Below are 14,979 nucleotides of genomic sequence, written 5' to 3'. Positions count from 1 at the left end.
ATTGCTTGCATAATTGTTGTATTTCAACAGCAATATCTTTTTCACACTGAAGATCTACATGATCATGCATATCCTGCTGTGACGATTAAATTTTTTCTATTCTTTGTGTACACATCAAATGAAACCTTTTCTGTGTGACTTCAAACTTTAGAAATCAATATACTGTTTATACAACTATTTTATTAATTTAATGCTTTTGAAATATATATTTCTGAACAACCCATGTCAACAATGTGGACAGTGTCCACATACCAATGTAACCATGATTTCAGAATCCACACAACAACCAAAAACTTGTAAGAAAGAGTATGTCCAATGTAAGAAAGAGTATGTCCAATGAATTTAATATAACTTGTAAGAAAGATTATGTCCAATGAAAGAAAGAGTATGTCCAACGAATTTAATATAACTTGAAAGAAAGAGTATGTCCAATGTAAGAAAGAGTATGTCCAATGAATTTAATATAACCTGTTTCTATTATCTTGTCACTATCCTTGCTCTATATTTAAAATCAGGCTCATATTGAATCTTTTCAATGATTAGAAAAAGTGTACATTTTCTACGACTCCTGGTAGTTTGTTAACTCTAACTCCTTACAATTAGGCCAGCTGCTTAGTTCTTGTGACAAACTATTAGTAGATGGTCTTTCTAATGCATGAAATGCACAACCATGAATCAATTCAAACATTTGGCCCTCTTTTTAACTTGCATTGGTCCCTATGTTTAAATTCACAGGGTATTGTTTGAGGGCACTCTTTCAACAGATATTAAATGTGGAATGAACACAACATCTAGTTAGACATCATTAGAAAAATTACACATTGATATTCTTCCTTAACTTTGGAATTTTTCTACAAAGGGATTATTTTCTGACATTATATTTCTACATTTTTATTTTGTCTCATGATCTTCTGTATTGACAATGCCTAGCATCACATAAACAAGGCTCACTTTGAACACGTCCACAATCATTGTGCAAGTTGAAGTCAAGCAAGATTTCCTTGTTTCTGGTTATAATTTCCTGGATAATGCTTAATGATTAAATAACAGGGCTATGGAATATTAACACCGATGGATGCAAATGCTCAAATGAGCATTACACTCAAAAAAGGATCTTTTCATTAGACTAACTTGCTGCTGATTTGGCACTTGAAAATAACACCATAATGTTCACAAAAACAAAATTTATTACATTTTTTTAAAATTTCTTTCATGCATATGAAGAGCAACATACTATTGTTTAACAGAATTTCAAAACATTGGGTGAAGGACAGAAAGTCAACTTTAATTTCCTTACTAAATGTACGTGTAAAATAGTTGTAAAAATGGTACACAGATTTTAAAATATTTAAGTCAAACAATACTGATTTGATTTAAAATATACAAGAATAATGAAAATGTTGTCTTGAACACAATATGTGTTTTCTTAAATCTGCTCTCCATTATGTTCATATGTGCATCTTTGTATTATGACACACTGAGAAAGAACTAGAAATTTTTTATTAATAACTTTATTTGCATCAATCAGTTTTCAGCCTATCTGCCAATCATCCTTTACATGTAACACTTCTACATTTTGGTTCACCTCAGCTCTTGAACTGGCACTGTCTAGCAGCGCACGAAAAGAATCTGTTGGACACATTGACTTCATTGTCTCCACTTGGTGAAATCTTAACAAAATTTCCATCAGTCATACTAATGCTATTTGGATATTTTGTGTTATTGAAACAATTAGATAGAGATCAATACACTGAACTGTTACATGGACTATATATTCAAATGAACATCTCCTTATATTCAGACTACATTTCTATGATTTCACACTTGAACTCAACAGTGTGTAGATAGTCAGGAGTTCAGATAAAAATAGCTTTTATTGAGGATAATATTTTCTGGGCTACATGTATTATTAGAATTAAAATGTTCTAAACTAATGTAAAAATTTGCATGTGAAGAAACAGAATTGAACTGAATGAGTGTGATGAAACAATTGCATTGAACACATTGTAAACAATGTTAACTGTAATCAAACGAGCTGTCCTTATTTCTTGTTATTATTTCTGGGATTGGGATTTATTTTTAAATAAGACGACAGTGGAAAATAATCTTTGATGGTTTTATAAAATGGAATAATTATCAAATGAAAGTTAGCATCCCTTTATATGCAAACTACATTTTAATTGCTTCCCTTGAGTGTACGTGAATTTGCAATAATTAATACACACATAAGTTCTAAATTTCAGGGAAAAAAATTAGTTACTGATAGAAGGTCTGTGTGTTACATATATTATACAAGGTTTTACAACTCAGCTTCAGTTACACATCTGAGAGATCACAAAATGGTATAAAAAATTGGAATAATTTAAACAACTAATTAGGAGGCATAAACGGAACTTTCAGTAATCATTTTGTTACTTAATTTTAAATTTTAATGGACCTTAACATATCCATTAGGCCATGAATTCAAATGATCTTATCCTGACTACAATTTTTTTTAAAACTTAAAAGAGCATGATGTCACATTATTTGGAGTAACATTTTATACACAGTGTCCAAATTATGCACATATCTTAATTAATGAAGTGAAAATGTGTTACTCACCATTTATTTTCACCTTTGTGTCTAAAATGATAAGTATAATTCGCCTCTTCAACTGTAGTTGCCTTTCTCCAACTCAGTTTCCTGTATATTCCAGTAGAAAATCTCCTTGCTGAAAAACCTTGGTTGCAAAGACTCCCTGACCTGTAACATATGCAGAGTTTTGTATGTTATTCTAACAATAATGCGGTTTAAAAAATGGGATCCATGCCTGACCCTACATTACAAGTGGGTTCACAAGTTATCAGGGCACGAGTTATTGAGAGAGTGGTGTACTGAGAAAATGTTGATTTTGTTACTAAGACTGAAACTACCTTTAAAATAGATACCAAGCATTTTGGAATATTCAACATTCCAAATCTGTACCACAAGAACTGCAGAAGACTTTTATTTAAAGATTATGCATCACTTTTTTGAAGTAATAAATGAGTCTGCAAGTAATTTCAAATTATATTCAGCATAATTACTAAATGAAGAGAATAGCCATTGTTCTGAAAGGAAAGAACATATTCTCAGCTTTTTGTTTGTTCAGTTTTATATTCATGAGAAAAATAAAAAACAATGGACATAAATGTTATAGTTATATTTCTTCTTTTAGGGCTAAATTTACACTCAGCCATAAAAACACAAAATAACACAAAAGACTCTTGCATCTAACTTTATACATATTATTAAAAACTGATTCTTACCTTTTTAGATCTGTAGTTCTTTTTCTCCGCTACTGCCACTTCAGATATGATATTTGGTATCTTGCTAATGCGCAAGGCAAGAATACCCAATAGAAAGAGAGCGATAGCGTTATCCAATGGCACTGACATGAACAAACTGCAATAGGAATGTGGAAATATACACAAACATGGCAGGAAATAGTTCACAATGTCGGTTTGTTCTTTTGCTATTACATTCATTTACATGAATCTGAGTAATAATTTACCAGAAGTTGTTGTCCACAATGTAAATGTGTCCAGAACACAGTAATCTGAGTGCACACACACACATGACTGCCTCAACAAAAGTGCACTTTACACCAACTCCATCAAAAGGGAAGAAAGGGAAGAATTGGGATCAGAAAAAATTCTTTTTTTTTGTTCCCAACATATGCTATAAAATAAACAGAATTTTGGGTACAAATCAAATAAAAACAGGCTATAAGAAGAGCAAAAATCACCTTGTGTAAAGGAAGCTTGCCATCACTGTCTGAAGAAAGAGGGTCAGCTTTGTAACCTAACAGAATCTGTACTACTTTCAAATGCCCCTGGTAGCAAGCTCTGTGAAGAGAGGTAATTCCGCCTGACTTGGTTTTTATATCTGGATTTGCTCCCCTTTGTAACAGCAATTCACATACTGCATAATGTCCATTCCTGGCTGCATAATGCTGAAGAAGTAAAAGCAATTAGAGTAATCATGTGCCAAAGAAACATTAAGAGATTCTCCCCATGCCCATGGACTATCCTCAGTTTATCTGATGATCCTCTGTATCTGGAAAAACTATTTCATGAATCACCATTAAAAGTTTGGTATCCTTCACTAGAAGTAGATTGCATTTCTGACTTTCTTTACCCTTTCCATAGGAATAAATATGATGTCTAAATAATTACATGCTCTGTTATTGGGGAAAATGTACTTACAGAGATGTGTGCCCACTTTTACTCCCCTACATCACAGAAAATAAATCTATCACTGGTAGACAAAATGTTATCTATGACAAATGTTTTTCTAATACTAAGTTTTACTACATGTCATAAAGGGCATTCAACCAATCAAAATCATTATCTGACTCATTCAAGTAGGTGACTAACTCCATTCAAGCCACTGACTTAATAGTGAACAAAATCCTTCCAGTCTACATTTTTGCTTAACTTAAAACTAATAATCCCCCAATGTTCAAAGATTAACTTTGGGAAATTCTATGATCATTATGAAATTTTAGAATTTACGGTAAGTAAGACCAGAGTAAAACAAATATTTTCACCTAACAGAAATAGGGTTTTACTAGGTGTAATATATATACTAAAATTAAGGATCAGCAAAAATACATTGGTGGCCATCTCATAAAACCACCCTTTCTGCAATAAAAACATAGCCTTATTTAAATGATGGTTCCTCTAGACATAATCTTAATAAGATGTACACATTTTGTTGACAGGATTCTAATCAGGGATGGCTTTTCAAGAGAGGTACCACTGTATTCTTACATTGCATTATGCCTGAAATGATAAACTTGTACATATTTAAATTCTCATGGTAATTAAAATTCTGTCACTATAAATTAATTTTAAATACTTAGCCATTTCAGCAGTGACTGAAAAATGTAAATTACACTGAAATAATGTATTTAGGTAAATTTGAATGCAAATAAACTGCTGACTTTTGTCTCTCTTATTCTAATGGTTTCAAGTACTCAAACGCTGAAAACACAGGATACTGAAATTTTGGATTTTTCAAACACCTGCAGTAGCATCAGACTGAAGCATCAAATTACATGGATTACTATATATATAACTGCACATTGCTTTTCATAAAATCAAAATAACAGGCCCCATTTTAACAGTGTGTGTGTTAATCCAACTAGATGTAAGCAGGAGCATATCCCCGTCTTCAGTGCCATCTGTAAGCATATCCCTCTGCCTTCAGTGCCATCTGTAAGCATATCCCCCTTCCTTTAATGTTGTCTGTAAGCATATCCCCCTGCCTTCAGTGCCATCTGTAAGCATATCCCCTGCCTTCACTGCCATCTGTAAGCATATCCCCCTGTATTCAGTGACATATTTAAGCATATCAACCTGCGTTCAGTGCCATCTGTAAGCATATCCCCCTGCCTTTAGTGCAGTCCATCTCTCTCCAATCACTAAACTACTGTATTGTTTTCAATTTATACCAATTTAATGTAGGATAAACTTGTCACTATTGCATGTATCTCTTTTAACTTCCAAAAACATTTATTTATAAATTTCATTATTGACAACAAGCATATTTATAATACAAAATTGCCCTTGTTAAAAAAACACAACCTGTTTTCATTAACAAAAGTGCCCTTCTTCCCCTCTGCAAGAAATCCTAAGTTTGAAGACCATATATATATATATATATATATATATATATATATATATATATATATATATATATGTGTGTGTGTGTGTGTGTGTGTGTGTGTGTGTGTGTGTGTATAATGAGCAACCTGGTGTAATCTAATTGTTTTTATTGGTCTCCTCTGACAAGCATTATGTGAAATTGTCTACTTGGGTGCATCCACCCCTAATTAAGCTTCCTGGTCAGTTTATAGTACATACTGGGTCAGAGAGCACACAGCATTCTTCCAGGCTGAAACATTCTGATAAAGTCAACTTATAAATGAATCTTTTTTTTTTGGAACAAGCACCAGCTAACCCCTATCATATATACCATGATGATGTCCCTCCAGCAGATAAAAACAGGAAAAAGAGACCTCCCTATTTTTACAAGATAGTGATTATCGATGGTGCAAGGTGCATAGCACTGCAAGTGAAACAAAAGGTCAAGAAGTGAAATTAGAGCCATGTATAACCTTTGTTACAACAAGAAAACAACAACATCACTTCGGTAGACAAGCAAAGAATATGGCAGGTTTTACAAGCCAATTTACCTTCATAAATGAATGCATTATACTTCAAAAATGTATCTCAAATAGCCCTTATTCAAGGTAATAATAATAATAATAATAATGACTTTATTTAAAGAGGGTAACACAGTTAACTGAAGAACTAATCTACCTTGTATTATGAGCCTATGCTCTTAAAATAAGTAACAGAAAAGAGTGAAAGACAACAAGCTTTGTAAAATTTAACAAATAATTTATTTCTCTAAAATACAAAGTAAAAATGAGAAAAAAGAACTTATGGTATTGTGAATTAAATCCCAAAATAATCCAAGAATTATGGACAAAAGCCCTAATAATTTAAAGTCCTGAATAAAATTCAGTACAAGTCCTCAAAATTCCAAAAACTGAAAGTGATGATGTGTCTGTTATAACTGACAGAGTGTGGATGTGGGGGTTTTTTTTGTTCTTTTTGCTCAACGGACCCATTATTTTCGTATCAAGACCACTCTTTATTCCAAATGCCCATCTTATCCTACTTTCTGCAAAGGTTCATCTGTTTCCAGTTCATACTGATTTGCCTTAGATCTGAGACCAAAAAGTCTAAAATCTGGACACAAAATCAGAGTCCGACCATGGGCGAATTTTGCGTAGAAAAACATCGGGTCCAAAAAATGATATTTTTCCCTCTGTATTTTGTAGTGCAACTAGAAATTCCAGATTATTTGGTATCATTGTAGAGCTACATCTGTCTACCTTTCTCTAATACCACCCACTTCAGTGTATCATACACAACCAACGCTACAGAGCTCGGCAGTAGGCTACTGCCTCCTACCATTTAAACTCATCACCAGGGGTTAATGTGTTAATAGGTCCTTGCCTTCTTTCTGGATTGATATTAGCCTGAATGCACTTTTTTGGAAGATTTGCTAGATTTGCCATGTTTTTATCATTTGTATTACCCCATACTGTGTACGGTGTACCGCTCCAGTGGCATAGTCAGTAGTGGTTAGAGTGTCCATCTTGGATGCTGTAGGTCGTGGGTTCAATCCCCAGTCGAGTCATACCAAAGACTTACAAAAATGGCACTAACAGATGCCTTGGTTGGCGCTCGGCATTAAGAGGTTAGTGTTAGGACTGGTCAGCCTGGTGTCAGGATAATGTGACTGGGTAGGACATAATGCTACATGTCTGCAGCATGGTGCCCCAGTGCTAGACATCACTATAAACTGCCACACTGTAGACATCGTAGCAATATGACTGAAAAATTGTTAAAAGCTATGTTAAAATTCCTAATCACAGACACACACACAATATTAATATATTTTTGTTTGCTTTGTTAAAGAAATATACTATAACTTGACCTGATTTTGGCATTTTCGACATCCATTGCTTTCCAGCCAACTGAAATGTAGGTCAACAACACTTGAAAACAGGTCCGTTTCCGTGTGTGACAATTTAAATTTATTAGAAAAAAGACAATGAAGTAAGTAGAGTGTGACTAAAACATTATGACTTTAATTTGTAGAAAAGCATCATTTTGGGCTGCCAAGTGTGTGAGATATTCCTGAAAATATAACTTAGGTTACAATGTCAGTCAACATCAAAACATGCTAACAGTGCCATTATTTAGGCAGTAAGATCTCAATGCCAAAACATAAATATCGAGGGCTTATATTGTAGGACTACCACTAGTAGTAGTCTTACAACATAAGATGTATCAGTTTTGAACCCTGGCCAAGTCATACCAAAGACTTATAAAATGGTACTAGCTGCTGTCTCACTTGGCACTCAGCATTAACTCTTTACCTTCTGCTAACGCATATATGCGACCATAAAAATAGCCTTGTAACCCCAGAGACGCATATACAAGCTGCTAATAATACTCTCTCTGTCCTGGCTGGCTCATACATGCATTTCCGGCCAAGGGTTGGGAAACCCCAGATATGCATATGTATTAAAGCTTTGTATTGGATGAAATTACAAACATCCGTTCTCTTTTATAATATTTAGCCAATGAAAATAGTCCTTACATAAAGGATGAATGTATTCTATTAGTAGTTTTACAGCATATAAGTGGGAAATTCTGTTGAAAACAAGCTCAATGGTGACAGTAAAACAAAATGTCAACATTCATGTATTCCGACGCCGATTCTGATGGAAGTTTTGAAGGATTTGAAAGTGATGATGTTGATTTTAACCAGATTCAATATGAAGGATTGGACATTAGTATAAGTCCTGTTTTGACACCTGACATTTCAGATTTATCTGAAATACGAGACAATCAAATCTGGTCGGAACACATGAGACCGGTAAATGTGGACGACTTTACAGCAGTTTCAGGGCCAGCATTTATTTTAGAAGAAAATGCAAGGGAAATATATTTCTTTTTACGTGCTTCAGGCAGTATCATAAAAAATTACCAAATCTGCAATAAAATAGTGGACACATTGGTGTGCAAAATAGTGGTGAGAAAAGTAATCTAATATACATTTTAAACACATAACATTGAGATATATTTTTTTATTATAAATATGTGATAAACATTGATTCCTGTGGATTATATGTACTTGTTGATGGAAATGAATAGCACAAAACATTGGTAAGTGTTTAAAGTTTTATTTTACATTAAATTACATAGTTTGCATGGGACAAAATTGATACAGAAAATGTAGACAGCATGTAAATAACTCAAGAAGTTCTCACTCAGGCAGCTATTATGATGCTCTGGGGTTCAGCCTACAAACTGCTGCTAGAAGGCAGGCTGCTTATCAGGCTTAGTAGCCAGGGCAGCAAGTACTTGCAGAAGGTAAAGAGTCAAGAGGTTAGTGATAGGACTGGTCAGCCTGGTGTCAGGATAATGTGATTGGGTTACATGATGCTACATGTCTGCAGTATAATGTCCCAGTGTTACACATCACAATAGCCTCTATCGGTAACCTCATTATTTGCCCTTTCTTTTCGAGTACTTCAGTGAATGGAGGTTGCGCTAGAAGCATTCCAGTAGGTATCACCATAGGTCGACATTCGCTCATTGCAAAACAAAACGAAGTGAATGAAATTATACTTTGCGCCATAGGCAAAATTTCCAATTAAATGCCCTAAATAAATGTGCAGTTAACTATTGAAGGCTATACAAGCAGATATGTGTTACTCAGGAAGTGACCCATCATAAACACATAAATTAACTGCTTGGACCCCTAATAAATAGTCTGAATGGCCAAAACAAAATATAATTGTGTCTTCGTGTATTTTAAATGAAGGTCTCATTCTGACTTACAAAGATATTTTCTCTGACAAAATGTGACAAAAATATCCAACATTGGAGCTTGTAAAGGGTGTAGGAATATATACATGCTGATAACATTTAATATCATTCCCAAAAATATTATATATGTGCATTTTGGGGGGATTTTTTTACATATTTTTTAATTGTTTTAAAATTCCATTAAAAGTTTTAAAATAAAAATTAATTTTTTACTTTTGATTTCATTCTTATATTTTCAAAGTCAATATACATAACATATTCAAATTCCATGTGTCTATCATTAATAATAAAGATTTTATACCAATTTAAACTTTACTCCAATACAGCACTGACAGGACATAGAACACAATTAATTTTACTATATGTTCTCTACATTTGTTTCTCAGTACTGACCTTTCCATTGTGTGATGATCAATGCAAATCATATGTTAATCTAAAATAACTTCAAAGATGACTTCACTGTGAAGTTCTTGTCAAAGGTTGACATGCTCTTTTTTGAGATGCTGGACTGTCAACAGACCAGCATGTAAACAGAACACAGATTTCACTTCCGGATCATCACCAAGGCCTTATTACTCACTGTGCACTGTCGCAGAAATACACAGACAACAACACCCTGAGCTCATAATATCAAGAATAAACGACTACCTTTACATCCCTACCAAAAATACATAAATAAAGCTCTTCTATCACCATCAAAATGAGAGAGGAAAAAATGTTCCAAAAATAGACTAGAACTACATTCGTGGGTACTGAACTGGAAGTTCTAATTGTGACCTGATTCCATATACGTTGCCATCCATCGTCCAATGTATTGGGTATTAAATAAATCCTGATCACATTATGAAAATCCTTTGCGTTAAAAAAAAACACGCACAGCAACAAAATGTGTGCGTCAATTTTCTCCAGCGTGCATCTCTGATGCACAGATGTGCGTAAAGGGAAACAGTGGTCATTATCTAAATAAAGTTTCTTACAAAACTATTATTTGGAAAATAATATACATAATATAGATTTACTTAATGCCTGATGTTTCTATTTCAAAAAGAGAGACTGTAGGAAAGTAGATATTTTACATCTGATAATGCATTTATTTAAAGTGACAACAGTTAGACCTCTGCACTAATGGTGATGCGCAATGCAAAGGCCATGGAAGTAGTGCAAAACTGTCATGTAATAATTTAGTTTGTATTATTATGGCTGTATTGCTTGTTGTCAATAAAGTAATAACTATCCCATCTTTTTCAATTTTCATTGCCTATTAATAGTCTTGGAAAAATATACTCATTCACATGTTTACTTTAGAGCTGAAGAGTCTGCTGTCTGATCTTTCAAAACAAAAAAATTAACCATTTTTTAGTGAAAGTCACAGTTCTTACATCATGTCACCATGACCAATGATAGAAAACAACTTTAATGGACTGAAAAAGTTCTGCAGCAGCAAAACCCCATAGGAAGTATGTTTTTCTATCCCACCAGTATCAAAAAAACTTTGTTATGAAATTTCTCATTGAACTTGATACCAAGAAAGCAAAGGGACTTGATCAGATTACTCCGCAACTCATTAAAACTTCTGCACCATGCCGCAGACACATAGCACGATGTCCCACCCAGTCACATTATCCTGACATCAGGCCGACCAGTCCTAACACTAACCTCTTAATGCTGTGCGCCAAGCGAGGTAGCTGTTAGTACCATTTTTGTAAGTCTTTGGTATGACTCGGTTGGGGTTCGAACCCATGACCTCCCGCTTCTGAGGCAGACGCTCTAACCACTAGGCCACCGGAGCTTTATATTAATACTGAAGAAAGTGTTTAGATAGATTCATTTTGTTTAAAATTCTTGTTATCCTTTAAACCAATTTTGGTATTCCCGGCTTCCACTGCATTCCAGCCAATTGAAATGTAGGCCAACAGATCTTCTTGTTGTTGTTGTTGTTGTAGGGTTTGATGCCATTTTTCAGCACAAGATAGGCTATACATGGCGGCCAGTATTAATGGTGGAGGAAGAACCTGGGAAAACTCCAGAAAGAACCACTGTCCCAAGAGAAGCAACTGGCAAGCTGTCTCACATACCCACATTGGCCGAATCCGAGACTCGAACCCACGCAGACAAAGGTGAGATGGCAGTGATCTGTAATGGAGAGTGCTTTAGACCACTCGGCCACTCAGGGCCCCCCCAATGGATCTTGAAAACATGTCCATTTGCTTGTGTGTGAATTTTAATTTACTATCAAAGTCCGACTAAAACACTGCAACTTTAGTTTATAGAAAAGCGCCGATATGGGCTGCCAGGTATGCGAGATATTTCTGAAAATTTGACTTACCGTCCCAATGTTATGAACATCGAAACACGCTACACAGCGCCGTTATTTGGGCAGTAAGAACTCGACGCCCAAAACATAAATATCAGCGTCGAGGACTAGACTAGTGGTAGCACTAATCAATTTAGTCAGAGTTTCCTCTGACCCTTCATAAATGTCCAAATATCAAAACTGGGTGACAATGGTCAAAGGAAACTCGGACTATAATCAATTAAAGTACAATTGATTTGAAATGCACCCTTACCAATGCTGTATATCCAAAACTGTCCGTGGCATTTGGGTCTGTCCCTTCTGCTAGCATCTGGGACACTTCGTCTAATAGTCCGTTTAGAGCCGAAATCCAAATGCCGCGTGTGAAGTCCAACTCATCCAGGGTCTCCACAAGAGAGGGATTTACACATTGGCAATGACATGCATGTCCGTCGTGAATGTGATCCATTCAATTTAGCATTTATCTGCGTTCTTGATCTTTTATCCTAATGTTGCCTAGATAATGTATATTGTCACTTACAAGTAACAAAGCCAAATTATCCTGACTGAGTTGTATTGGATGACAATCAAACTTCTAACGTTCCGGTGTTTTCCAATGATTTAGTTCGCTGCGATGATGCAGAGTGGGGCGACAACTTCTAATAACGCCACAATTTAATACCCAGGTGGTTGCACTCTTTCTTGAGAAATTGCATGACTGTGCGAAGCGAACAAAAAGTCCGAGTGACTGTTTCTGCGTCAGTTCCATGAGTGCATTTACAACTGAGGAAGTTGATCATGGCTTTTTTATGTAATCACTTTGCAGCGACAAATATGATAACAATCAAAAGAAAGACAATTCGGCCAATTTGAACTGAAAATAGGGTCCTACTAAATTCTTCTAAGTCTGACAAAGCCCAACAAAGCCACATAAAGCCATACAAAGCCCCACAAATCCACGCAAAGTCAGATTAAAAATAGTATATTTATATTGCTGATTATATTGATGAATAAATTAACAAAGCCGAAAGACTAGTTTTCAACATATTTATGCAGAATTAAATGACCGAAAATTGGGCGACAAAGTTCGAAAGTAATAACAAAGTCTGACAAAATTATATGTAAACTGTTTATAAATTGTTCATTTAGTTTATTCTCAAATGAAAATGTAATTTTTCAATGTATTCTAATCACACAAAGCCAGACAAAGTCATACAGAGTCTGACAAATCCTGACAGAGTCATATTAGACAAGTGTATTTATATTGTAAATTATATAGACGAATGAATCAACCAAACTGAAGGATTAGTTTTCAACATAATTAAGCCGAATTAAATAACCAAATCATATTTGGCAACAAAGTTTGTTTTAGAATAATGACAAAATCACATGTAAAATGTTTATTATTTGATAAATTGTTCATTTGAATGATTATCAAAAGAAAATACAGTATTTCAATATGTTCTAATTATACAAAGCCTGGCAAAGTCATACAAAGCCCGACAAAGCCTGACAGAGCCGTGTAAAGTCATATTAGACAACGCTTATTGTAAATTATATTGACGAATACATTCACCAAACGGAATGACTAGTTTCAACATAATTATAAATAATGGTAAAGTCTGGAGAAGAAAAAAAAACATATTTGAAATGTTCGTCATTTTAAAAACTGTTCATTTGACTGATTATCGAAACATAGGTTGACAAACTCAACAAACCTTTCGATATTTCGTAAGAAAAGCATACAAAGCCTGACAAAGTCATACAAAATGTGTACTATTATTGTGTGGTGTTTTTACCGCATAAATTACAAAAGAAAATGTTGGATTTACTATGCACATCATAATGAATGACTGGTAATTGGGAGACAAACTCCAAATTCAGTGCATCTCAAAAAGGCAAACAAAGTCTGACACAATCTTAACTGGAATGTTTATTATTTTAAAATGTCTGTATTTGTTAAACTATCGACTTATATGGTTATTTTTCACACAGGCACACACTGTCATAAAATGGCCTAATACAAATATGTTGATTGAGTTAAAGGTAGCACGGTCCTACTCACCTACTTGTGATTGTAACAGGCGTTGACGTGTGTTAATGTAATAAAGTAGCACTTCACTAACATATGCCGTAAATTTTATATCAGCAGTAAATAATTTCCAGTATTGTAAGTTTAAAAACATTTCTATCATTGTACTGAGTTAAATAGATAATAAAAAACAATAATGATCATAGACAAAGCAAACATTTTCTAATTCTGCTATATTTATCGATTTAAATTTTGTATCGACACTACATACTTTCGAATATTGTAAGTAAATGTCATGTATGTGTCGGTCGTGATCCTGTCATTATTTTCTCCCAACACTTAACGTAATTTTTATAAACTGATACGAGGATGATTTAATATTTAACGTAATTCACTATAGTTATATGAGTCCTTCCGCGTCAGTGCGGTGTTTACTAGGACTGTAACGTCTTGGAGACGAAACCTATTGGGGGTGACACTGCCCGTAGTCAAAGAAACAACGCGATAATAATAATAATAATTAGAAATGGTAAACGCGAAAACTTTTGTAAAGGGGTATATCAAAACAAAATATTATATCATTTATATTATTTGGAGAAAGAAAAAAAACTACTTCTAGAAAAAGAAAAGAAAATATTCCAGTTAAAAGACGACCGCGGTCCCGAGAGAGAAAAATAAATTGGGCTGGATAAAAAAAATATACTGACATTGAAATTGCACCAAGTAACCTACAAGTATATCGTTCGTCATAACAGTATGTGTACACTTCCCTTGGGACCTATCTAAAGTGTTTATGTAATCAATGATACAAAGTTGCAAATGCCGGTCGACACAGTAATTTCAAATGTCTTTGTTACGGGGCATACATATGTAATGTATTTAAAGCTTTTTTGATCTTGTTGTTGTATTTTACACCTATTACAAGGTTCTAAAATCGATTATGATTAATTAAATATGAAAATATCCAAAGACCTCCCTCTCTCTCTCTCTCTCTCTCTCTCTCTCTCTCTGTGAAAAGACGAGAATAGAGGATTTTCGCTTGTGAAATACCACATTTTCTCTGGACATATGAAGGATGATGGTAACTGTTAAAAGCCAAACCGACGAGAGAGAGAGAGAGAGAGAGAGAGAATCCGTCCATTCCCACTGAAACAGTAAGCCCCTGCTTGTAGCCTTCCTTGTCCGTATTATGTAGTAGTATGTAGATACGCGGT

General features: G+C 34.4%; 1 protein-coding gene across 1 annotated transcript in view; it reads right to left on the bottom strand.

Moving 5' to 3' along the window:
* Window positions 1–12,385, bottom strand: part of LOC149798920 (cyclin-dependent kinase 4 inhibitor B-like) — a 37,301-nt gene extending 24,916 nt beyond the window's left edge. Inside the window, exons 1-2 of the mRNA XM_089957832.1 lie at window positions 12,008–12,385; window positions 3,767–3,973 (exon numbers count right to left, since the gene is read on the bottom strand). Coding sequence (XP_089813958.1) covers window positions 3,767–3,973; window positions 12,008–12,202 — 402 coding nt within the window. The 5' untranslated portion in view covers window positions 12,203–12,385. The remainder of the gene's footprint in view (window positions 1–3,766; window positions 3,974–12,007) is intronic.
* Between the last annotated feature and the right edge of the window lie 2,594 nt (window positions 12,386–14,979).

Source organism: Sinohyriopsis cumingii, chromosome 5, assembly GCF_028554795.1.
Source record: "Sinohyriopsis cumingii isolate HCF-2022 chromosome 5, ASM2855479v2, whole genome shotgun sequence".
NCBI lineage: Eukaryota > Metazoa > Mollusca > Bivalvia > Unionida > Unionidae > Sinohyriopsis > Sinohyriopsis cumingii.
This window is presented reverse-complemented; position numbering and strand designations above follow the sequence as displayed.